The 26,942-nt window shown below is 39.7% G+C and overlaps 1 protein-coding gene across 2 annotated transcripts in view; it reads right to left on the reverse strand.

Moving 5' to 3' along the window:
• TES (testin LIM domain protein) overlaps positions 1–25,215 on the reverse strand; it is a 29,128-nt gene extending 3,913 nt beyond the window's left edge. The window contains exons 1-4 of one of the 2 annotated variants that reach the window (XM_032689318.1): positions 25,140–25,215; positions 13,346–13,431; positions 4,430–4,682; positions 2,943–3,278 (exon numbers count right to left, since the gene is read on the reverse strand). In XM_032689318.1, coding sequence (XP_032545209.1) covers positions 2,943–3,278; positions 4,430–4,682; positions 13,346–13,431; positions 25,140–25,166 — 702 coding nt within the window. In that variant the 5' untranslated portion in view covers positions 25,167–25,215. Of the gene's footprint in view, positions 1–2,942; positions 3,279–4,429; positions 4,683–13,345; positions 13,432–24,532; positions 24,571–25,139 lie in introns of those variants that run through there. The other variant, XM_032689319.1, reaches the window with a different exon arrangement.
• Between the last annotated feature and the right edge of the window lie 1,727 nt (positions 25,216–26,942).

Raw genomic sequence — 26,942 nt, forward strand, 5'->3', positions numbered from 1 at the left:
TATTTTGCCATATTCATATTCTGCAATTACAGTCCGGTGTTTAAAAAAACCCAACAGGCAATTAAAATTCATGTTATGCTCTATTAGTCTTACATACTCAAGAAGAAGGAGAGAATAATGAGCCTCCATCAAAGTTAACCAACTAGACCATGACTAGCACACATGACAGGAAAATTGCTGTACTTATACATCATGAGCAGATCAAGCCCTACCTGCATCACTGGTGAAGAAAAAAACCTGTGAATATTTCAAACAAAGCTGTGTTCTAGGGATGCTAGTCCCTCATGGCTGTTGTCCAACAGTCTGTGATTAATGATCTTAGGACAGGGAGAGTGACTGTGGAAAAGGGACTACAAAGCGCATGAACACCTCTACACTACAAATAGTTCCAAAGACTTTGTAGTCAGTCTTCTGCTCTATACCTGGTTACAGTGAGGGTTTTGTCATCAAGTCAAAAAAGGCAGGTAATTTATGTTACTGAACCCCAATTTTTTTTTTATCTACAGTTTAATCACCAGTTTGGCATTTCCTGCACTCCAGTTGGTCTGTGGACTGGGCCGAACATCCTGGGAAGGTTTTCCTCTATGACCCACATCACGACAAGCCCAGCCACAAAAGGCTTTGTGTGTGCATATAAAAATAAAATACATATAAAGTGCCTTGGCTGTAAGGCATATTGATCTGATCTGGGGCAGTTTCAAAATATACACAGAAAGACACCAAAAGGGGAGGAAGAACAACTTGGAACAGAATATGTAGGGAAACTAATGAAAGGGAAAGTGTAAATATATGTATATAAAGCTTTGCAACTTTTCTTTCTACTTTAGACCTCATATTCCAAGAGAAGTCAATTGGAAGGTTAAGTAGCTGCATAGACCCAGGGGAAGGCAACATGATTCATTAACCTACCATTTACAACATCTTCAGCCTAGGTGGTTAAAAGGTACATAAAGATTTGCTTCTTTACAACATGAAAATATGCTGAAGATCTACTTTCCTTTTATTCAGCTTTGAGGCATGGTGAAGGATTTATTTATTTATTTTTTTAAACACAGAGACAATTACTATAGGTATATTAATAGTGGAGACCTGGTTGTTAGTGGTTTACTGTTATTTTTTGCTTTTTATTAGGTTTCAAAGAACTGCAATCCATTCCTAGCTACAGGAACACATGCTTTCAGACTCAGTCTGAAAGACAACATAGAAGAAAATTTGATGACCAAAGATGTAGAACCAATTGAAAAAAGTATAGACAAAGATGGCATTTCTTCTGTTAAGGATTTAAGAGCTCTTCTGTGTATTATTTTGAATTGTTAAAAAGAAGTTAAGATAATGATAAAGTATACAGCTGAAATGAAGTATCACCACAGAAATCAGACCCCTCCCCCAAATACTTAAAAATAACATATCTGAATCCTGATTATTTAGCTCAGCATAAACTCAGTACCTAACAAAAGATAAGCAACTCAAATATTCACTTACACTATTTAACACTTCTAAGCCTTATTCTAAACCATTGACCACAGTGATAAGACATGCCTGGCTTAAACTGTAGGAAGAATACTCAGGTGCTGGAGTAAGGAAAGTTTGGAGTGATAAATAGGTGTAATGTAAAAACAAAGTACTTTTTGATACAATTACTCAAGAGGACAGAGTGCCTCCTGCCATTAACTTAATGTTCTTCCTTGAGGAGGTAAGTGGAGAATTGCTGTGGTGAAACTAAAGTAAGCCAGTAGGAAAGTCTGATTCAAAACAAAATGACAGTAACCTAATAAAGCCATGATAAAATAACTTTTTAGTATCTTAGATTTCCCAGGACAAGATAATGGCAAAAAAAATTTAGAAAATAGCTACAGGTAGCCAAGTGGCACAGAACAAGACTGATTAGGGTAAGTGTACATGTTCAAAGCTAAAACTTAAGTGTTGATTTTGTATTTCACACCACAAGTCATATACTGTGTCAGTTTAAAAACAAACAACAACAAAAAAACCACACCAAAAAAAGCATACCACACTCCCCAATAACATCAAAACCCACGTTAACAAGCAAACCCTCTTCTTTACCTAGAACTTGTATATTCATTTTCTGTAAGTAACCTGCAGACAAATAACTTTGGGGATTCATACATATAATACCAGCATTTCTAGAAATCAAGTTACAGTAGCTTTTGACACTCTTAAATCAATGTCTACCTCCATTAAACTAATTTAATGTTACTTCAGTAACATTACCCCTATTTTGTATTTGTAATTGGTAGCTGTGACATGCACAGCAGAAGTCAGCAAGTTACGACAGAAATACTTGATTAAGGCTGTAGTTTTCAAAATATCAATGAAAATTGGGTAACTGATTTTTGCTGAACTATTACCAGGCAGAAATCAGATGCCAAAGAACAGATAAGAAAATGGATCTGAATATGAAAAGAGGTCTAGTGAAAACAGTCATTATATGGCTTGACTTGTTAGATATGAGATGGAGAAGCATTACTTTATTATTTCTTAGTTTCATTTAATTTTAAACACAATTTGTCAAATGGGTAATTTTGGTGCTCTTCCAAGAAAGAAGAGAAAACAGGCTTCTAAAATTAAACTAAACTCTTTGACAGGAGAATAATGTAGGACTTAGTCTGTTAAAACTACACCAGTTTTTTTGATTATTATTCTGTAAAAGCCACACTGCTATACTATCTCCAAGCTAACATGTTTTTGCATCAAGGATGAAAATGACACCTAGGAAGTTATTTGCTGCAACGCATTAAATACTGTCAGAAACCAGGGCTCTCTGCAGACACTCACAGCATTTTCCAGTACCCCTTCTTTCTTTCCCTCCCCAAATTTTCACTATTCCAAGTTAACAAACAATTTAATTGGTTAAAATGACCAAATAGAGCACTCTGGTGATAATATACCTTCTTGCTTTATCTTTCCCTTCTTATACTTACATACTGAGATGCTTTCTGATCTGAGGACTTGTCCTCCATTGCTCCTACAGCAGATGAGGTGCCTCTGTCGCCATCCTTCAGGTTATTCTCGTCAGCAGCTCTCGCTTCCACATCACCAGGGAGCTTGACATCTCCTACGCCAAGTGCCTCATTTTTGTACTTCTTCACAAATTGTTCCATCTGCTTAACTTCATTGGGGGACAGCTCATGGCATTTTGAAGGATCTTGATCGTGAGCAGGCAGCTGCTTAGCCAACTGCTTCTTCCTGTACTGTGCGCCTTCTGAGCCAGCAACAGGCTGCTTCTCTTTTGGTAGCATCTGCATGTACTGTCTAGCCTGAATAAAGAAGGAATCAGATAGCACTTCAACTACTGACCCATTCTCTTAAGCAAACACACAACTAAAATAATCTTTACTGTTGTTAGCGACAGTTGAATTTGTCAAAAACAAAGTTCTTTCCATAAACATTAAACTCCAGAAACACTGTAACGTAGATGCATTAATTCACTACTTCCCAGAGTTAGGCAAAGGTTTGCTTTTAAACCTTTTATAACATACAGAATGGAGTTATTAGTTCTCAGAGTAAGTAAAATTTACACAGCACCTTGTCTCTATCTATAACTACTGATCATCAGCATAGTCTTAGAAAAATAGAATCTGAAATAGTCTGCCTGGGGGATATAGACCATTGAAAAAATAACTCTTGCTAAATAAAGGTAAAAAACCTCCAACCCTCTAGTTTTAATAAAGCAATGACAAGCCTAAAAAAAAAAAAAAATCAAAGTAGTAACTGAACATTAAGTAACAGTCAATTTAGATGCACAAGGTTTGATTAATTCACTGAAAAGGGGTAGGTCAGAGATAACGTAATTCTGGCACAATTCTGCAGTACAATAAATTAACAATCAGAGTTTGAAAAGTGAAGCAAAATCCTCAGAAGGCTATCTACCATCTCATCTACTTCAGCTGAAAATATACTGGAAGAGAGCTGCTCTTTTAGATGTCAACACTGACCTTATTCTTACCATATACAGTAAAAGCTATAAGCAAGACTGTGTTCCCCTTAACTTTAAACAATGACATAAATTGATGGGGGGTTGGTTTTGGTGTTGTTTTTTTCTTCTTTTTTTTTCATTTGTTTGTTCTTTGTTTTGGTTTGTTTTTTCCTTTAAGCCCACACTACATGAAAATTTTTCAAGTTTATTAAAAAAAAGGCAGGTTAGAGAAATCAGGACTCCAGGGACTTACAGTTAAGAGTTATCTGCTATTAAAAACCATCTCATCTCCCCAGATTTTAAGAACTTCCACACACAAGCACCCATGAAGTAAGATGTCAGAGGCAAGACTCATTAAAAAGGCACCATATTTTCAGTTTTGAAGAGGAAGAGAAGGCTCCGAGTGCTAAAGTTATCCTTCCAGTAAGCTCTACTACTTTATTTCCTATCAACTCCTGCCTTGAACATGAAAAAAAAGCAAGCTGGACTTACAAGTGTCTGATTCTGAACAGGAGGAGCCCACTCATAAGTCACGGTATTGATGGATATGTTCTTCTTGGCCGGCACTGGATTGGTCAGTATCATTACATTGCGTTTATACACGGGATTGCCATCGTTCTTCAGCTTTGCAATAAGGGTCGTGTATTTTGTATCTTCAAAGAGTTTCCCCACTTTCCGATCTTCCTCATTGCTTGACAGGATATCATGTTCTTCCTGGCCACACTTGCAGTTGCGGCATATTTTTCTGAAATTCATGGAAACAGCAACAAAATTATCGTCTCAATCAAAATGACATCTCACACCAGCTGTGTGCGTAGCAACATCACCTAACCTCTTGTTTCCAGTGTTTTGATTAGGAAATATCGTTTCCTAAAAAATTAGGAAGTTTTTTACAAGTTATTCCATAACATGTTAAACACCTTCATTTCTCCTGTTGTATTATTTACATTGTTTACAGATATTGTTATCAGATAGATATCAGTCAACTACACTAATGCATTTTGAATATGATGCCATATCATTCCTTCAGTTACATCTCAACACTGGTCACACACATACATGTCCATTATCAGCCACCTACCGGATTTATTTTGACTTGATCCATCTACATGACTCCCTCAGCAATCACTTATTTGGGTTTTTAGTTTTTCAGTTGCTCTTTATACACTCAGAGTTACAACACCGTACTATTTTGTTCATATGCATTGCACTGTATGCATGATATTCGGTTATCACAGAGTTCCATCATGTGGAAACAAGTATTTCTTAGAAAGGAAAAAAAGTGCATACATTCATATATACAGTGTAACTGCAACAAGTTCTGTTCAAAGCATAGCATTTAAAGAGAAGACGAAAGAAAAGTGTAAGGCTTATATGGACAAAGCCTTTCGAACAGCTCTGAACCAAGTCAGAAGTACTCTGGCACATGCTGCAGAGAGAATTTTCACGGATAACAGCCTTAAAAGGTAGAAGCATATCTACTTACTTAGATATAAATGGTATTCTTTTATATACAAGACACTTCAACTGCTTTGGCTAATGGATATGAGAAAGCAATTTATTACCTTAAGCATAATTAAACAATTCACATATAATGAACAGAACCTTGGATTAGACAAGTTAGTTTATTATTTATTAATGGTTTCCCCAGAACTTCAGTTCAAAGTAGTCAGTCACTGTATACAGAAACTAGTGAAGCTGGATGTCAACTAAAGGTTCTTATTATAGACTAAGAAAACAGATCAACCTTCTGGATCTCTGGCATTTGAAGAAGAATGAGCAATATTTTACCCCATTATCTATCCTTTACCCCATTAGTTATCCTTCAAACAGCATAAACTACTACCTATAAATTGCTTCTCAACCATGCATGCCAAAACCCATTGAACTCTAACCTTTCTACAGTCTTGAAAGCAAGTTAGGTGCCTTAAGATAAGGTATGTCACAGGTACAAGACAAGAACATGCCACTGACCACAGCAGGCCTCTGAGGGGATAAGGAAGGAAGGAGGACCTGAGTTTAACTGGTCACATGAAGTGATGCACAGCCAGCCCCAAACATACGCCCTCCATATATACACCAGTTTATGATGTGGGGTACTATCAGTTCAGTGTGTAGTGGATGCTGCCCTGGTCATGTGGTTATACAGCAACCACAAATTATGGTAACAAGTTATAAAATCAAATAAAAATAATAGCTAACTTCAATAAAAATGAACCACTCCACTCTAATAACATGCAAACTAAGGTTGTTAAGCAGAAGGGACTTCACTTTGCAACAGAAATATCTAAAGAGATCAATAATTGGCTGTCCAACAGCTTCCAACTCATTTCCACAACAGGAAAGATGCACAATGTCAAAGCTGATACTTATCTGAATAGCTACTAAACACTAAGTACTTTGCAATCTCCCAGCTTAACAAAATGTTCAAACATGAACTAGCAGCGCCCATTAAGCATAAGAGCTGTACTGAGCATTTCAAGCAATCGAAACAAAGTTTTGCAAGATCTTCAGCATCAGTCGACATGAGCCCTTTACATAGCTAATACCTAGAGATTGTTTAATAAACTAATAAAAAAATTCATAGTCACTTTGCTCATCTTTTAAGGCATGCATGTGATTATACCTTATTACCAACTCATCACATCTTCTCTGAGATCTAATACAAGGTGACAGAATCAGACCTTGTTTTTCAAAAATTTAATGAGTATTATATCATGATCATAATGCAGCTTTGTGCCTCACCACATACATGCAACTGGAATTGAAGAATTTAGTCCATCTGAACAACACCTTACCAGATATTTTGTTTACTTTTTCAACTAAAATCTTTAAGCAATAGTAAGCCCGGGTTTTATTCTTACCTCTTGACAGAATGTGATCTAATAACACTGGTGAGCAAACCGATATTCTCAAGTAACCTGCACAGATTCATGCAAGTAAAGTATAATCTTGCTGTCCAGAACTGCTCTGCTTGCAGGACAAACCTCAATAAGAACAGTTCGTATTGTTTTATTGCCTGTGAAGTCACAACTGCAATGTGACAGGCTGTGCAGCTCTCCCCATCTGTAAAGCATCCAACTACAGAGAAGCAGCACTGACAGCCTGCAGAGACCAGATCACCCCTCATAAGCTGTGGGGGAATTCTTCCCAAGACTTTCACATGCGCTGGAAGACCGACAAGGGCACCTTACTTTTGCTCACATATGCTATGTGAGCAAGATATGCAATTTCATGACATTCTTTCAGAATGCAGAACAGCTTAGAGATCCTGTTTTTATTTTCAACTATGTGAACGCCTAGACTCAATAATTGCTGTTATCATTCTCTGTCCTACCTTAAAGGTTTAATATGTTTCCCTAATTGCAGTATCCGTGAGAGATTTTATTTTTTTGGTTTCCTCATAAATAGGTGGTTGCAAAGAAGTGAAAGCACACAATTTGTCCTCAGATCCTTCCTGGGATCCACTGTGAAAACTGGCATAGAACTACTGTGCTTTGTACTTGCACTGAAAATAATGAGATACTAATCTTCCCTGCCCCCGCACCTACCGAAATGAAGAATCTGAGTGTGTACATTTCAGTATAAAGCCACCTCCTTCCTCTTTCATGGTTAAGTGAATGACTCTTTGCCTACATACAGTCTGGAAGAAGTTGGTACAGGGGCTATGTTACAAAATTACAAGTGTAGTGGCCTTGGCACTAGAACTTGTGGACAATTAGGGTTACATCAGAATCACGCTCATTGTCACTCACAGTCCCCTCTGCAGAAGGAATATGGCCAATTACTTTTTTTTAGAACAGACAGACTGGTCATTTCTTTGACTATGATATAGCTATCTCACTGAAGCGACCCCATGCCATTACCTCAAACTTATACTTCACAAGTCTGTCTGATATTAGGTGCTTAATCTTTGGCGTTAACATGTTAACACCTCAAATGTGCCAGAAAAAAACCCCAATTGCTGTTATATACATACACAGACATATACATATATAAACATGTATGTATGTATAGGCAACTTTATCTCCTTTGACTATCACAACAGGCAGTGAAAATTTCTTGTTCTCTCCACCTATACTGTTGAAAACGTTTCCCCTCCACTTGAGGACATTCGGCAAGATCCCTACTGAAGGAGATGTTAGGGACTCCTAGTTACGTGTTCACAGCTCTCTGGACTTCAGAGCAGAAACGTTCCTCCACACAATTCTCAACAATTTGGGAAGGGCTTCCCATTCAAAACATGGAAAACTGTGAAGTTTCCTCCCTTTTAATTCCTCTGTGGAATTAAAAGTTGTATATCTGTAAAACAGATCTAGTAGATAGCACCTTGCCTCCAGGTCTTGAGTCACTACAGAGAAGCAAGAAAGGTATACAGATTCCATCCTCTCTCAAGTGGTAACTTCCTGTGTCCTGGAAGTCTACTGACTGCAAGGATCAAACAATTCCTGCCCCTTCTCCAGGACCAAATGTTGCATCCAACCAAAGGTTGCATCCTCCTGCTTTCCTATGTTTTGGTGCATGGAAAGGAAAAAATCATTCTGACCATGATCCTTCCTATGCTAGCTCCTAGTGACAGGAGGCAGCAGATGCAAGCACAGAGAAACCCTCAACAAATACCTGGCAAGTCCTGAGGCTTGTGCCCTACACATGGAAAGACTAACCTCTTCCTATCACAGAATGGAAGGGACCACAGTGAGTTATCTGGTCCAACCTCCCTGCTCAAGCAGGGCCATTGTAGAGCACACGGCACGGGACTGCATCCAGGTGGTTCTTGAGTATTTCCAGCAAGGGAGACTCCACAACCTCTCTGGGCAATCTATTCCAGTGTGTGGTCACCTGCACAGTAAAGAAATTCTTCCTCATATTCAGGTGGAACTTCCTGTGCATCAGTTTCTGTCTGTTGCCTCTTGTCCCATTGTTGGCACCACCAAAAAGAGCCTGACTCCATTCTCGTCACCCTCCTTTCAGATACCTACAGACATTGATGAGGTCCCCTCTCAGTTGTCTCTTCTCGAGGCTGAACAGTCACAGCTCCCTCAGCCTTTCCTCATAAGAGAGATGCTCCAGCCCCTTTAATCATGTTTGTTGCCCTCCACTGGACCCACTCCAGGAGCTCCATGTCTCCTGTACTGAGGAACCCAGAGCTGGACACAGCATTCCTGATGTGGCCTCACCAGGGCTGGGCAGGATCACCTCCCTCAACCTGCTGGCAATGTTCTTCCTGATGCACCCCAGGATGCCATTGGCCTTCTTGGCCACCAGGGCACACTGCTGGCTCATGGACAGCTTGTTGTCCATGAGGACCCACAGGTCCTTCTCCGCAGAGCTGCTTTTCAGCAGGTCGGCCCCAGCCAGTATTGGTACCTGAGGTTATTCTTCCCCAGGTACAGGACCCTGCATTTGTCTTTGTTGAATTTCAGACAGTTCTTCTGTGCCCATCTCTCCAACGTGTCAAGGTGCTTTTGAAGGGTTGCACAGAACTCTCGTTATCATCCACTCCTCCAGCTTTGTGTCGCCAGTGAACCTGTTAAGAAAGTGTCTGTCCGTCCATTCAGGTCTATAATTCTATGATTCCTTCTGTTACGTTTTCTTGCCATCTATGAAGCTATAGTAATTGCAAATGCTTTGAACTGCATTTCATACTTGCCTGTCAGTGGTAGTATCAGAGAATCTTAAAGCTCTCCCTGCCTTCCAGGGATATCTGTGCAGAGAAGCCAGATGCTGAAAAAGGTCATTCCCAAGCTTAAGATTCTTGTCCCCAGAAGCTTTTTCATATCTTGGCAAGCCACAGCAGAGACCATTATCACTGTCTGGTATATACACGACCAAGATAAATCAGAACCTTCCCTCCCACTTCTAACAACTTTTAACTCTTGTCTCATATTTCCCTCTAACGGAAAATATGTTCCCAAAGAGTAACATGTAACTGAGTAGCAGTCTTGCATCCAGCCTGCCCTGCTACATGTGTGTGGAGGCTGTTTTGCAGACTGAACTAAGTATAACACCAAAATTAAGAAAACCCTTCCTGATGTTGCTTCTACACTTGGACAGAAGTATGATTCTGAGGACAATTTTGAAAGCAAAAGCTATGACCTGACTAAGATAAAGCAGATAATTTTTAATCATTCAGCTACATTGCAGACCCTGTCTTTCATTTTATTCATTTTGTGTTCAGCTCACAACACTGAGGCTATCAGAATTTCAAAATTCAGGAAAAGAAATTACTAAAGGCTTTGTTTACCACCAGTTTTATACTACCCTCAATTTACAGTTCTGCACCTATAAAACCTTCACACAATACTGTCACAAAATTTACAGCACAAACTTGCCATCCCAGAAGAGATATTTTCCAAACACTCCCAGTACTCTGCCTCTAGATAGGTACTTGGATTTTTTTGTGCTCTTTCCCATCTGACCCCCCAGAGGAAGAGTTGAGACTCTTTTGTACGGAAATACAGAAAGAAATTACTTGGTAGCTGTTTGAGGAACACCGTTTCAGCGGATCAGGCCAAGGGCTGTGTGATGCGGTTCCCCCCAGGAGAGGGCAGTGTCACCCTTACACCGCCCGCAGCCGCTGCTGCCTCATTTACCGTGCTGCGTCAGGCTCGTACGGAGGTCACCGTCTTCCTAATGCCCGGAGGGGGCTGTGCTTTGTGTTTGTAGCTAAAACAGCCTCGATAGCACTCGCTATTGCTGAGCACTTCTGGCAATAGAAGGCTCCTTTGTTTTTGCACTCTGCCCCTACCTCAGCAAGTGAAGATGCTGGGAAAGGGCACAGCTGACTCAAATTAGCCAGAGAAATGCTGAATACTATATAATGTCATGATCAGCAGTATGACAGAGGTAAAGGGTCAAGAAGGCAGGGTTTCTGACTTCTAGAGTAGACACTGCTTGGAGACTGGCTGGGCATCAGTCTGCTGATGGGAGGTGGCCGGTGATTGCCTTTGCATCACTTGCTCACCCCCCATTTCACCTATTAAACTGACTTGATTTCAACACATGAGTTCTCATTTTTGTTCTTGCTTTCTGGTCCCACACTGTGTATGCAGGACAGGGAGCAAGCAGCTGTGTAGGTGCTTGGCTGCTGGCTGGCCTCGATCCCCACCCCCAGTTATTCCCCCAATGAGTAACAGATTCTCTAACTACAATTCTTACTTCAACACTTGTCTTTTACAGATGAGTAACAGTAAAATTAGTGATTAAACTTGAACTGATTTTGATCATTCATGCTACAAAGACAATATTCTGTTCACTTGTGCTACAGTTTGGTTCTACTTCAGAGTTTCAAATTTTAAGGCTAATGACTAAGTGAAAAGAATCTTTCTGTTCAAGTGGTAGACTCCCAAAATACCTGCATCATGTAAAGTATATTAATAGTTTTTTCTTTGAAAACTGTTTACACAAAACTGAATTAAGACTTCAAATTCATATCCTTACAGTCCCCAGTAGCAGCTCTGCTGGAGAAACAGCTGTTTTCTAACCCATTCTTGAATTGTCCCAATTGCTAACTTTTCAGCTGTCTCAGAGGTATGTGCCACATTTGTCTGACTCATAGATGAAGCTTCTCAGAATGCTTCCAGCCACCTTATTTATCTGGTCTATCCTATATAGATTCAATTTCCAAATGAAATCTTACTTAAATTGTCACTGTTTTTACATCTTTTTCCTTACCTGCTCTTTAGTCCACTGCTGTCTATAAGCTCTCCCTTTCTAGGAGAGGCAGTGTTCTGATGAGCTATGAATTTAGGACCTGGCACAATGAGGCCTAACCACAGGAAGACAGTGAAACACATATAAAGAAAAGCAGACGCTTCCTAAATTGGCAATCATACTAATATGTGACTAAATCACTTCAGCCATTTTATTTCTTTTTACACCAAATTCTTCCCTTTTAAAGAATAAGCTAGCAAGTACAAAGTCTAACACTGAGAGCTAAGCAAAAGAAAAAAAAAAAAAGGGAGGAAGAAAAAGTTCACTGGACTAATCTTTTTCCTCCCACACTCGTGATTTCCCCATCTATCATGGTGACTATGAACAAAGAGCTTTCAAGTAGAAAGCAATACATTTCTCATCTAACCATAGATAAACACTATTTGCTCTTGCATTTTTTAATTCTCTTTTATTGCATTACCTCCGCACATTGTGTGTTCTATTTTACTAGTACTTCTACACAAGTTCCTTCAGTGACTCAGTGCATATTGAAAAAGTCATTCCATAAATTGTCTTTTATCTTTAGATGATCATATTTACTTATTAGTGCATTACCACTTCTTGCTCCATATCATTATGTTGCTATATCTATGGAGTTATTTCTATAGCTACATATTTCAGATACACAATCAACAAGCTACATTCTTATCAACTTATAGCAAGCTTTTGCTGTGTTTTGTTTTTGTTTGCCTGGTTATTTTCTAAACAGTCTCATCTGCAGTCAAATATTTGGGCAAAGACAAAATCTCCTAGGCCTTAATAGCACCTGATGCCACCATGACTGGGATACAAAGCCTACCTTCAAAAAACCCCATAAAATAAAAATCTACTGCAGATACAGTTATGACTCTAGCTAAGCAGTACTGACAATATGTAAAAATTTTTACTGTTAGCATGTACTAGTGCTACTAACAATTATCTGGTTTTATGTCCTTTTCAGGTGTTTTCCCTTTCAGAAGGATTTTTTTTAAAAATCAGAATCACTAAGCTACATCTTAAAGCATACCCAGTACGATGAGTGAACTGGGTCAGCTACATATATATGCATTAATATACATATATAGATGTTGTTTCAATAAAACAAGAAAAGTCTTAATGGCATACAAAGTTTCTGCCCAAATGGCACAGACCATAACACAGACTATTTACTGCTATCATCAACCCACTGGTACAGTAACAGTGCATTATCCAAGGTTGAGTACTATCCAAGTTACTTGAATTGTGCCACCTCTTCCCCCTTTAAGTCATTTGCACCTGTATACAAAGTTTCAACATATTTTCAAAATAATTTTACCTTGAGTCTCAGATCAAAGCTTATCTTTTGGTCAGGAGTTGAGAATGCATTTTATCACTGAGATAAAACACACTTCTTCCCTGTCAATTCTCTTACAGTAAGGATAGCCATGTTTTCACAAACCTACTTCACGTTTAGTCAGCTAAAGCAAATGCTTCAGTAGAAGTACTATCATTTTTTTTTCAGTGCAGATGAAATGTATGTTCACAAGTGATCAGATACTTAAACACTGTTGTAATGCATCTGAGAAGCTTTGGCCCTAAACCTTGTCAGTTTTTTAAAAGCATCTGAATAGTTTAATCAAAAGAGAGAACAAAAGTAGTCACTTAGACATTTGCATACCTGTACTTAGGTCTACAGTGCTGAGTCACACAGTATAGGATACATCTGGTGTCACTTACCTCCAGTAATGAAGCTCAAATCCTTCACACTTATCCTTGCATTTTAAGCAGGGGGCACCAAACCCTTCCTCGTGGCCCAAGCCCATCTGTGTACAGAGCAAGATAACTACAGTCAGCTTCAAGAATAATACTGCATGAGTGATCTTACTGCTGCCTTTATAATCTGCAATCTACAGTTAAAGCAAAAGATTAAGCACCTGAGTAAGTTGACATCAGGACAGCATTTTGGGGTCCACACTCACCTTCTTATTGTATCTGCATAACTAACAGTGTTCACACCAGCCTGTTCACAGAGTTGAGCTGGCAGGCAGAGCTAGCTTTAGCCAGAAGCAAGTATTTTTCTGGTGACTTGTCTCCCCAGCCCAGCTTCCTCTACAAGCATCAGACAAGGGAAGAAGCTGATTCTTTGCAGCCCTTCTTTAGGTTTGAAGCTCTGAAACCATAGTGAGTGAAGCCAGAAGACTTTAAGTCAAAGGACATTTAATCCAGCTGTCAGGACCAAGTGATTTAAAGTATATGACTTGGCAAAATACAGGAGATTAAGAAATAAACAAACCCCACATCTACATTTATTTAGGAATAAAGGTAACAACTAAGCATTTAGTCTAATATTTCTCAGTATATTTGAGATTGCACTCTGATTGCTGGTGGAGTTACACCAGCTTATTTTTGGGGGGAAATGGAAACAGCACAGTTAGCAAAAGCAATGACCATAAGTGATAAGTAAAGGGTTTCATGGTGAAAAAATTAAAAGGACAGATGACCAATTCTTAACGCAGAAGAAATATGAGAGAATATAAAAAAAAAAACCAGTGCAGAGTGAAGGCCAGGTATTCACATAATATATCAACACATCAGCAAATCTAACTAACAGCCACTTGAAGTTTGAGGTGAAAAACAGACATGGAAGCACCATAACTTATGCGTTCATATAACACTGTAAATTTAAAAACGTATCATTCCAGTTCTTTAAACCTTTAGGAAACATTGCTCTTAAATCAGACAGATGAAGGACCACAGAATTGTGGCCACAGCAGGGTATGCAGGCTCACGCCCAACATGCAGAGAGGAACCCATCCCCACACTCCCACCCACCGCTCCAGCAGCATGAGGAGTGCTCCCAGCTTTCTGGGTAGACACTGTGTGAGGCATGGTCATTGTGAAGGACACACCTCACCTACAGTTTAGCTTTTACCACAAATGGAAACTTAGCTAAAGCTGACAATTTCTGGTACGAATCTTAGTTCTGCCAACAATAGCACAATGCCAAAGTTAATTAGATGTTGTGATACAGTTTTATCATTAAGTTTGCCATTTACTCTGAGAAATCGTACTACTATTGTTGTATGTACAAGGATGTAAACAGCTCAACTTTCAACTTGTTTCTCTCTAAAATGAAGGAACATTATTCACAAACCACTTATTTAATGAAGAACACGTGATAAGATGCAGGGAATACCACATTTTCAGTTATTTTATAATTTAAAGACTCAGTGCCTTTACAGTCATCAGACATCCCTGAGGAAATTACAAAGCTTGCCTGCAGATCGTGGTCTATTTAGAGGAAAGCAATACTTCGGTAGCTATTAAGCTACTGTTGCAACTGCAGGGATGGACTGACGGACGTAAAATTATTTCTTTCATATCTGCAAGACGAAATACAAGCCTACTGTGATCTTGGTGACATCATCATCAACCTAAGGACTCAAGAAGTTCACATGTTAGAAGTGCTAACCAGAAGCCTACCAGAAGACATGCAAAATAAACATAACTTTAAAGATTAAGTTCTCCATCAGCTACACTTTTGTCTAAGCTAACAGGTCAATAAAAGTTTGCCTCCACTGAAGATAGGCATTTACAGAGGTCTTATCTGGAATCCAGAGCTTCCCCATAAGAATACTGTACCTCATGAACACACATACACATACCGCAAAACAACTAAACACTCTTGTCAAGTCACACTCAATTAGAACAAAATGTTGGCCAGGATGTTCTCTGAAGAGAAAGAGGAAGCTAAAGCAACACAAAAGAGCTGCCTTTTTTGTTGGGAGGGACAGGCTGTTTTTTGTTTGGAGTTGTTTGTTTGGTTTTTAAAATCATCCTCCCTAAAAAGCTGTTAAACTTAAAATATGCTTGCACTACCCTAAGAAACAACCACAAAACCCTCATCGCCCAAAAAACCCCAAAGGCATCAAACCCATTCTCTCTTGCTACTACTTCAGCTACAAACTGGCATTACTTCTTTATGCTTTGGCTCTCTCCTCCTTTAAAAAGAGTTGAAGGGGAAGAAATAACAATAATCTTCTCAGTGTTGTAATTAGAAGACTTAGAAACTTAGGATCACTTGTTTAGAGTGTACTTTTTTTACAGTGCACAGAGAAATAGCCTTGACATTTCAAGAATTCCCAAAACAGAATCTGAAATACAAGTAAGAAAGTAAAATTTTTTTCAATTTTTTAACATATTTTCAAGTGTCTTAACATTTAAGGTTTTTTAAAAGCTAAAAATACCTCTTTAGAAACAAATTAAGGAGAGGAAATCTGTGCTGTCTAAATGTTCCACCCAGAACATACTCCCTCTGCAGACTACAGAGATAGCCATCAGCCAAGCCTACTTGCACCTTCACAACCAGGAGTCTAAATGCACATTTCTTCAGAAATACAGGATTCCATATTCCCTGGCTAGAAATAAAGAGAACATTATTAAGTAAATGCTTATGCAGCTTGAGACAAATAAATTGAATTAGCAAATGAGACTGATTTGTTTTGAAATAGGTTTTTCATTTTACTGTGAAACAGAAAGGGGACAACCTTTCTATACACAATGTCTGGTCACCTTATGGAAAAGGGGCACACTGAAAACCAAATTAGATGAGATTCCAGATGCACACACAGCCTCAGCCTTTGTTCTGACAGAGAAACTATGTGGGTGCTTGCTGAATATAAAGATATAAAATAACAGCACAATGTTTTTGAGTTTGGCTGTCTAAAAGTCAGTGCACGTCACATGTTCCTCCAGAGTCCTGTAATGGGACATCCTTCAGCTGCAAAGAAGCATCAGCCTCTGAAGTGACTCTTTCTTCTTCAGCAGCCAATTCTACTGTAGTTTGGGAAATTCAGAAAGCCCAAAGCTGCAGTGTGTTGCTGCTTTGCTGCTGCCTGCATCTATCCCTATGTCTTCTGCAAGACATGGTCAGCTCCATGCTGGAGCACCCAGAGATACAGAGCTGGCTGAGCACCCACTGGAGCAGGAATGCATGCCTGAGAACAGGACGGAATCCATCTTCCCCATAAATGGAGCTATGGGAGAAATGGCAGATACGTCAGCTGGAATACTGCCAGAAGGTTCCTGTCTGTCTACCACCATTTATTTTCATTTAACAGCAAAACCTATCCCAAACCAACTGGTATTACTAAAATACTCAATACGGATTTAAATACTCTGTGTACAGAAGATGATATAACTATGATTGAGATCATCTTTTACATGCTGCTTTCAAGACTAAATAGTACCTCAAGGGCAAAGAATTTTAAATGGTTACCACCAAGTGAGAATTAGTGAGAGACCATCCTGTTTCAGTTCAGATTGGAATCCAGTGACAAAAGTAGGCTGTCTTTACAGTAAGGAGTCATGTGGCAGCTTATGTCATCTTAAAAACCCCAAATGATCATATTCAAGAATCTAATAGTTTGTTCAGATATGTTAACAGAGAAGTTGCTATGCAATAACAATAAGTTAGGTTTACACTAAGTTTATTGAACATTACCAAGAATGAAAGTCCAACTTTCCCCCTCCTATTAACTGAAACCTATCAGCAAATGTTGAAGTCCTGCGTTGTTGCAGTTTTAGAATATCAATTTCAGAATTTGCATTCCTGCAAATAGAGTATATTTCAGAGACCATCAGATAATAAACACCTCCCCACATGGGATTCTATGAAAAAAAAAACCCAAAACAAAACAGGGATGCAAATGGGTTATGCATGTGGAGGTACAGAGCCAGTTTAGTCTGCAGGCTAAAACAGATGCAATTACATTTTGTCAGCTACAGTTTCTCTTATGTGGTAAAATATGGATAAGTTTGTTAAGAAGTTTGTTCCTACATTGAATAAACTGTGCCACAGCTCCCAGTGCCAGCAAAAAAAATAATTTTCTGATGAACGAAGGATTAGTTTTTTAATAGTTAAAAAAGTATAATGACACAGAACAAGATTACTGCTAACAGTTACAGGACAAACAGAGATAAACCCTAAAAAATCTTAGATTAATTAAAACATAAGGCAGAGCAGTAGTTTTTAAAGCTTGCCTATACTTCTTTTAATACGTATAGATTATTTTAAGTTCAAAGAGCTGTCTGGAGGTCACACAGTTGTTCACAAAGAACAGGTGCCACAAAACTGTATTTGCCCAGGGTCTTGTACAGATGTAGGTACAACAGCCTTGTCCAACAACACTGGACCTCAAGAGATAAATGAAAAAAATCTATGTTTAATTAGTATTTTTCACACTGCAGCTTCTGCCCACTGTCTTTCAATATTATCATTGTACATTGACTAGTCTGGTTCTGTTTTGTCTATTCTCTCCTAAGCAGCTGGGCACAAACAGTAGAAAGAGTATCCTGACAGAGATAACTCAGGCCTCAGCTGCTTTTCCTTCCTTCCCCAAAGGGGACTCCTGAACCACCAGACAGGTGAACTGCATTACTCCTTCTCCTTCCTCAGACAGTAAGACAACACTGGTTACTCAGCCTTTGCAGAAGATTGATAGGGCCCTTCCAATGTTCAAGCTATCTCCAGGATTTGAAAGGATGTGGCTATACAGCGAGAATGCTGTTATTAATGGGCTGCAACAATTAACAGTGAGCCTCAGATTAAACCCTTAAAAATTAAATCTTCTTCAATATCATTTTGCAGATCTTTCTCCTGTGCTCTTCATTACTCCAAGGGCAGAAGCAAAGAGATCCATGCTAAAGCTATTCTTGGATTTACTATAAAATCCCAGGAATCTTCTGATTTGAAGGTTACCTAACTATTGACCTATTTGAGGAACAGACAGGAAAACACCTGCATAGCACAACAGATTTCTAGCACATCCTAATGTGCTTTAGGGACTTCCAAAGAAGGGGAGGTAAAGCAAGAATGAAAAAGGAGGGAAAAAAAGAGACCATGAAAACAAGACACATTAGGAATTTCATATGCTGTGCCTGCTTAATTGCTGAGACCTGATCTTGTACTACTATATTCTGTACTATGAGATGTCTTCTCTAGTAGAGAAGACAAACTGAAAATTAAAATAGGCTACAGCACTTAAACTTTAGAAACAAAAGAAAAATAATATTTCTTACGATTCCAGAATGAAAAAAAACCCCAAAACCACACCACTACAAAAGACGTGTTCATATCTGGATAATGCTCTTATAAAACTGTGACAGACACTGAGAAGAAAGAAAAAATTTCAGATCTGTAGCAAAGAGCAGCATCCCATGAACCACTCCATATTTGTTATTATTTAACATGTCTATTAAAATTGATGGTAAGTTTGATCCTGGTTTTTTTTTTAAATATGCATTTTGAATTAGGGAAAAGTTGACCAGAATTAAGAAGACTGGGTATGAAAGCCCCTTTTACACAGAAAGAAGGATTGCATCCAAGAAAAATATTTGAAAGATGATCCGGGCAGGACAAGAAGAAGAATAAATCGAGGAGCTGCAGTAGCCTATGATAGTACACAAGTACTAAGAATTTATTTTATTATGATGTCTTCAACAAAATATCACATAGCTCAGGATCTAAATATTTAAGACACTGCTACACAGTGTATCATCAAGAGACTAACAGGTAATAAAAATAACTCAGCTGGATAAAAAACAAATGTTTATTCACAAAGTCCAGCATCACACTAGCTATGTTTGAATGCAGCTGACATATTATCTATATACACTATATAACACTATCTATAAACCTCCAATACAACTCTATCCATCACCCAATGATGCAGAGGCATTTTCACAATATTCTGTGTATTTGTTTTGACATCAGCGCTCTTACCCAGTTGCACCTTTTACCATTAGGTTTTCAGAAGTGGACCTGGAAACCTACATACTCACTTTTTATGATCTTTAGTCATGCAGAAGAGTGCATGCTCTCAAACTAAAAACCAAGCACAAAGAAAAAGTGTTAAACAAGACTTTAAAAATGAAAAAAACCAGAAACACACACAGAGCAGTACATGACTACAGTTAGATCTTGTGTAATCTGGAAATGCCATGACAGAAGCATCCTCACTCCCTTGACACTCGCCCTGTTCATTTAACCAAGTTTAAGACTCTAGAAAACAGGTGTGACAAGCTTTCATCTTCACAGCCCTACTCTTCTTGCAGGTCTCCAGCACCTAAAAGAACTTGACCAACTCTGCACATTAGCAAAAAGTATGTATTAGGGAGTTTTGTTCATATACCCCTGTATAAAACATATATATATATATATGCATACATCCTATATACATACATATATATATAATATACATATATATATATATAACATACATATATATGTATGTTATATATATAAATGAAACATGCATATCTATTTAGATTAGATTGTAAAACAATTTTAAAATACACATTATAGGTATTTACATCAATGCCTTTACATCTGTAAACTCTCTATCTGCTCAGAAGAAGCCATTAATTTGCATAACATGTTGAGTATAATTTTTGAGGTAAAAAAAATAAATGTGGTTTTAAGCAACTTTTACCAATAAAATTTCATTGACAATCACTACTCACTACTACTTACTTAGAGGGAAATAAACACATTTCCTTTTTTTCCAGGAACAATTTCAGAAGTAGATCTTTGTTATTTTAATGGCAGAATACTGTAACTCAAAGTAAGTTAATTTTCCACCTCACTGTTAGGTACTTGGCTTATAATTACGCCATATCAAAGAAAGTTTCACTTGATCTCAGAAGCCACATAGTCCTGCATTCAGACATTTCATGATATTTTATGGTCAGACACCTGGGGAGTACTTCTGCCACAGGATGAAAAAGAAAAACTCAAAAAGTTTAATTTAGCCTTGCCATATTTGCCAAGCTGATATCGAGGGATGTTGGACAAGAAAAAACCAACTAGAGATGTGGATTCAGATAGGTGTTTCAGAAAAACTATTCACATGATATATTTTTTTCAAATTTTGATGGGGAAAAAAAACCCCAAGCCAAACACCACAGCATATGCAGGAAGCAGTTACTCAGTTTCCTTGTTAACAAAACTGAAGTAGCTCCTCTTATATCTCCACCAACACTTTCATACTTCTACTTGCAGGCAAAAAATCACCCATGAATAAAACTACATTTCTTTGATCTTACTACATGTAAGAAACAGCAAAAAAAAGCTCTACTATAAAGGGTTCCCATGGCAGTAACACCAAAACAAACAGTGACCTCAACAGGAAGTGCAGTCCAGCAGGTTACTAAATCATGCTTTGCAAAACACAAAAAAGTTGACTTTGCTCCTATACATACTTTATTCACCATTCATTTATCAAAGATCATTACAGTTGTTGACTTAACGTCTAAAGCATTCCATGTTTGCTTTTCCACCTGTAATAGAACAAATTAAGTCTCACACCATAAAAAAAGAACCACGCAGAAATTTCACATTAGAGAAGTTGCACCTCTTCCCCCCAAGTTCCCCCATCCCTTCTCCATCACAATCAAAGTTCTTTTTATAAAGCAAGTATTATACTGTGAAAGCTTATACAGAACAGACTCACTGCCAGATTCTTATTTTCTCTAATGAAGCATGAGACCATGCTACCAGCAGGACTGCAAAGCATGACTGTGACCTGCTGATTCATTTTACCAAGTTCACAGAGGTGACAGACAGGGCAGGAATCCAGACTGTTAGAACAAAGTTCTGCTAGAGTCTTCAACACAAAGCATTAAGTCTTCGTTTTCCCTATACCCTCAAAGCAAGGTTTGAGAACACAGCATATATTGTGTTTGGGAGAAACAGTGGTCTGTTTGTTGCACAAGTACTTCTCAAGCTGGAGCTACTGTTTTTACCCTTCAGCTCTGCAATCTCTTTTTATACAAAACGCTATCTTCATGATCCTCAAATGCAAGAGCAAATCCAATTCCTTGTGAGAAAAAGGAGAAAAGTGTACAGTAATCCTTAAACATCCCTTCTCCTTTAAATGGAAATTATAACAGACAGTAAGGTATCAGGCTTACTATTCACAAAGCAGCCAAAAAGACAGTATTCACTGCCTAGATATTTGCCAGTCATCTCGTGTCTAAGAAGACTGGTGAACTGATTACAGAAAAAATTAAATGTTATTCCAAATATTTGCATACGTTCTGCATATATATTCCTCAGTGCATAAAATTCATGCTGAAATTTCTGTTTCTGGCAGACTGTGGTTGTCCAGAGCCCAGGATTCAGACTGGGAGAGACATCTGGCTACATGGTAGTATTGGTTCCTCTAGCCACTTGTTAAGACAGCAAGATGAGTTTTACAGCACATAAAAGAAACCAAACAGAAGTTGAATTAAAAGTCTGAGCTGAAGTAATTGTGTCCTCAGATTCCTCACAGACAAACACTACAGAAGGGTATGTTACACAGGACAACTGTATAAGAGCAAATATGTAAGGTATCCACTGCTAAAAGATGGGTTAGAAATAGTGTCAGGTGGGGCAGTAACTCTTCCTGCTGAAAGACAGGTATGTTGTTTGAGCCCTTGGGGTCTTGTACTAGAGGGAAGCAATTCCACTCAGAGGAACTGTGCTAGAACTCTTAAATTTGGGGGGAAAACCCCCCAAACCTGGTATCAACAATGAAAACAGACTTTTACCGAGTGCTTTTTTCCTTTGTACAAACCTAGACTTGTAGATATAAACGTATGTAGCAGTTTTCCAAAGAGGCAACGAAGCAGTTTACAACTAAAGAATGGATTCATGGGTTACTGACACTTAGAGAAACCTTAGAAATGTCACCTTGGAAACTTCATCTATTGAGTTTTCCAGAAACAGAAAACACCCCAGTATATTATCCTGTGCAGTTATATATTAGCAGCTGTAGGCAGGGAAACAAATTTTTCTACAGTATCAGCTGAGTGTCTGAGGGTCTACACTGAACACTGCTCCACTGGGCATTAATTTCCCTCTCCTCCATTGAACACTGGGGATACCCAATAGTCAGCTTCTAAATCCAGACTTCGAGTTCAAAAAAGCAAGGGAATGCCAGCTTATTTCTGGACAGTGTGACAATTCCTGCTTTCTTCTGCCCAGTGTTCTAGGAACTTCCTACCCAACAGGCAGGTCAACCACTACCTAATGTTTACATCTATTTGCCAGGCAGTAAATAGGCACAAGCTGCTACAAATAAAATGTTACATGAGGTTGCAAGTACATTTTGTAAAAGGACTCAAGTTATTTTGCCCAAGGGTGCAAAAGATATGTGAGAACTACAACACATGGTAAAGTAACTCATTCCTGCTGATGGACTAAAAAAATCTGACGCGGACATCTCCAGCTCAGGACAAGTTTCAAGCCAAATAGTTTACTGGTTTTGATGAACTTGACTGGAAACTTCTCAGAATGTTCTTCCATCTTTCAAGAAAGAGGGAAGTTGGTCAAAAAAAAAAAAAAAGAGAGAGAAGCAAAAAGATGATAAACAGGTTTGTTGAGAATTGGAATTAAAGGATGGGAATTGAAGACACAGTTATTTCAGAGCTGATGTGAGCCGTCACTCTTTCTTTCCAGTGCACAAAATCTAGGAAGTTTTGATTAAGTAAATATTGGTAGATAGAAAAGAAGGAAAGGATTTGGTACCAAATGCACTAGTACATAACAAAGCTTCCCAGTTCTCCCTGCAGTGACTTGTCACTGATCTTGTCTGTTCTCTTGGAAATGAGCTTCACCCAAGTTTCAAGGAGAAAGAAGATGAGAAGGAGATGTGAACAAGCGAGGGGACATAGGGGAAGAACAGAAGTAGTCTTCTGAACATACATATAGTAGACACAAAGAAAATGTAAAGTTTTTCCCAGCATAGACATCTCTGTGTATTAACACTAAAGCTGAACAGAACAAAAAGACAGATTACTTTCTACAAACCGAGTTTTGTTAGCTTCTGTCTCTGTCTGAGCAGTTTCAGAAAAGTCTTCAGGAAACTTTGAAGATGACGAAGAAGAGTAAAAGATGACTAAAGAAAAAGATGGCAAAAACAGTCAAATAAACTTACAACACACACAACTACCCAATAACTACATTGCAATTTAAAGCAGATGTTCAGCAACTACAAGTTCACTCAAACCAACATTCAGCAGAATTTTATCAGTCATTTCACAGCATTTCACTTTGTCTTTAGATGGAGAAATTCTGAGTAGGAATGCCCTATCTTCCACAAATATGCATCTCTCACCTCCTGGAGTTCAAAAAACTATCAGTTAACAAGCCTTGTGACGCCATCAATTTTAAGTTTTAAATAGTGCTTTGATAATATATGCAAATCTACTCAGTAAGGTTGTTTTCATTACATACAAGGAGTCATATGAGGGGAACAACCCTGTGCACACAACTATGTTCTAAAGACAGCGATAGTACTTAGCTACACCCATCAATGCACTGTTGACAAGGGGTTGATATATGTAGTTTCTCCAAACCATGATCCTCATCCAGGTGACATTATCGCTTGAAGCAAACTCTAACTTTTTCACTAGGATTCAGCCATGACAAGTAGTTTTCCATGCTGCACAACTACTTCCACACCCCTGTCAGTTTCTGACCTGCAAGCTGGAAAAGCACAGAGGTATACAAAAGTGCGTATGTGTATTTTAAAACAAGTTGCTACCTTTAAATATAGAAATCCAGGAATAAAACCTACAAGTGTTCATACAACATGCATTTCAAAAGACTAGTTTTCATACTTCAGTGATATTATTATGTACAGATTTAACCCATGTTAATATGTAAAACTCCTTCTGCCATTATCAAATAGTGTTGGAACAGCTACTATAAAGAAAAATGTCAGTGATTTAGCACTGCATTTAATTTGCAAAAGTACCAGAAGCAAAGATTTATATGTGCATCCCATATGAAGTCAGTTTTATATAGGAAGCTTTAAAATAGCGAGTTTTAGAGAGATTATAATACAACTGGATTACTTATAGGTTTTTGTTACTTACCTTATGCTTCTTGCTAGTTTGACTCCAAACTAACTAGTCAATATGCCTTTAAAAAGAGAGAGAAACCAATCCCAGGTTTCTGTCTCAGGTAGGTAATCCACAGGAACGCTGACAATGCACTTGTAAGGAGCCAGTCACATCATCGGTCAGAAACTAACCTTCAGCCCGTCCATAAACAGCGCTTTGGCTGCTTGCAATTTAAGTTTCGTACTTACATACAATGAGCAAAACCTGTAGACAACTATCAGCTCTCAGAGGTTTACTGGGGCGGGAGGGGAGAATACATGTTTTTACTTGAATATAATGGTACGTCCCCACATGACCACCTCGGACACAAACTGCGGCGATTACCTACGGTCGGAGCAGCGGGGCAGCTCAGCCGTCTCCGCACCAGGAGGTCACCTAGCAGGCAGCTCCCCTGCCTCCCACCTCTGAGTCGGGGCGGCGGAGCCCGGGCAGAAGGCAATGGGAAGGGCTGACCCGGAGGCCGAGGAGCGACCCCAGCGCAGAGCCCGCGGGGGGCGGTAGAAACGAGGCGGGTCCGCCGCTCCCCACGGAGCAGACGCCGGCCGGCGCGGCAGGTGACCCGACGGGCAGCCTCCCTTACCTTCTTCACTTTGCTCTCCAGGTCCATGTCGGGGCCGGCCGGTCCTGCCGTGAGGCGGCTCGCGCGCTCCGCGGCGCTCAAACTTCCGCTGCCCCGGGGCAGTGGCTGCAGCCGAACAAAGGCCGCGCGGCAGCCAATCCGCGCCCGGCCGCGCCGGCCCCGCAGCCAATCCGCGCCGCACGGCCCCGCCCCGCCCCGCCCCCGGGCACGGCCGTGAGTCATTCCCGGCGGGACGGGCAGAGCGGGGCATGGTGCGGTGAGTGCTACTGCAGCCTTGGAGTACAGGCGCTTGGAAACGCGAAGCCTTCCGAAGGATGAGAAGAGAGGTAGAAGAAGAGGTCTGTAATGAGAGTGTGCCCTTGCCATCAGGAGGGCCAGTGGTATCCTGGGGTGTACCGGGAAGAATGTGGCCAGCAGGTCGAGGGAGGTAATCCTGCCCCTCTACTCGGCCCTAGTGAGGCCATATCTGGAGTGCTGTGCCTGGTTCTGGGCTCCTCAGAACAAGAAAGACAAGGAGCTACAGGAGGGGATACAGCAAAGGCCACAAAGGTGATTAAGAGTCTGGAGCATCTCTCCCGTGAGGAGAGACTGCGGGAACTGGGCTTCTTTAGTCTGGAGAAGACTGACTGAGAAGACATCTCATTAATGCATGTGAATATTTGAAAGGTGGATGCCAAGAAGATGGTGCCAGACTCTTTCGGTGCTGCTGAGTGACAGAGTGAGGAGCAATGGCCATAAACTAAAATACAAGAAGTTCTACCTCAACATGAGGAAGAACTTCTTTATGTTGAGGGTGGCAGAGCACTGGAACAGGCTGCCCAGGGCGGTCATGCAGTCTCCCTCTCTGGAGACGTTCAAAACCCACCTGGATGTGTTCCTGTGTAACCTGCTCTAGGTGACCCAGCCTTGGCAGGGGGGGTTGGAGTAGGATCCAGGGATCCCTTCCAACCCTAAAGATTCTGTTACTCTGTGGTTTATTGACATGAGGAGAAGTGGGAGGCAGCAGCTGGTACGCCCTTGCCTCGCCTGGCTGAGACTGCTCCCAATATCACGGTGACTTCCTGGGCAGTGCCGTGTCCACAAGGGCTGCCTCCACCTGCCTGCCAGCGGCCCAGGAGGCTGCCAGGTGCTTGGGCTACATTGGGGACAGGCTGTGCACATCTTTGGAAACACAGTTAAAATGTCACCCTGCAGGGGTGGAGCAGTGGTTGTGCCCATTTGCAGAGGGGCTGTATGCAGGTGGTGGCCCTGGTAGAGGTATGGCAGCTGGGGCACGTGGTGACTGGGACAGGACCACCCTGCCAACCTTCTGCCCAGCCCAGTCACCTGAGACTACATAGAACTGCTCTTTGATGCAGGTTCTGTGGCCTAATTCTGCTCCCTCTCACCCCCCTTACATCTGCAGGAAATTAAGTGGTTTTGCCAAAGTGGATTTTCTTCCACCTGAATCCAGTCAAGAGGTTTTGATACTCCAAAACCTGATCTCATCATATGTTACCACACATTTTATAACAGATTTTCTTTCTTTTCATTGAACTGAACAGCAGGGCTTTTTTCTCCTGTTGGCACTGGGAGAATATTATGAAAAAATTTTAGGCTCTGATCCCAGTCTTCAAACTCATATGCATGTGTTCAGTCCTGGAATGTCACTGATAATATATATTTTACCTATAATGTATATGTAATGTAAAATGACAGAAAAATAAAGTATTTGCAAGACTGAATACTTCCATAAATATTTTAATGCTTCACATTTCTTTTGATTTTTGGAAAAAGTAATAAACCTTCATATAGATTTTAGAG

Source organism: Chiroxiphia lanceolata, chromosome 5 (genome assembly GCF_009829145.1).
Source record: "Chiroxiphia lanceolata isolate bChiLan1 chromosome 5, bChiLan1.pri, whole genome shotgun sequence".
In the NCBI taxonomy this organism is placed as follows: domain Eukaryota; kingdom Metazoa; phylum Chordata; class Aves; order Passeriformes; family Pipridae; genus Chiroxiphia; species Chiroxiphia lanceolata.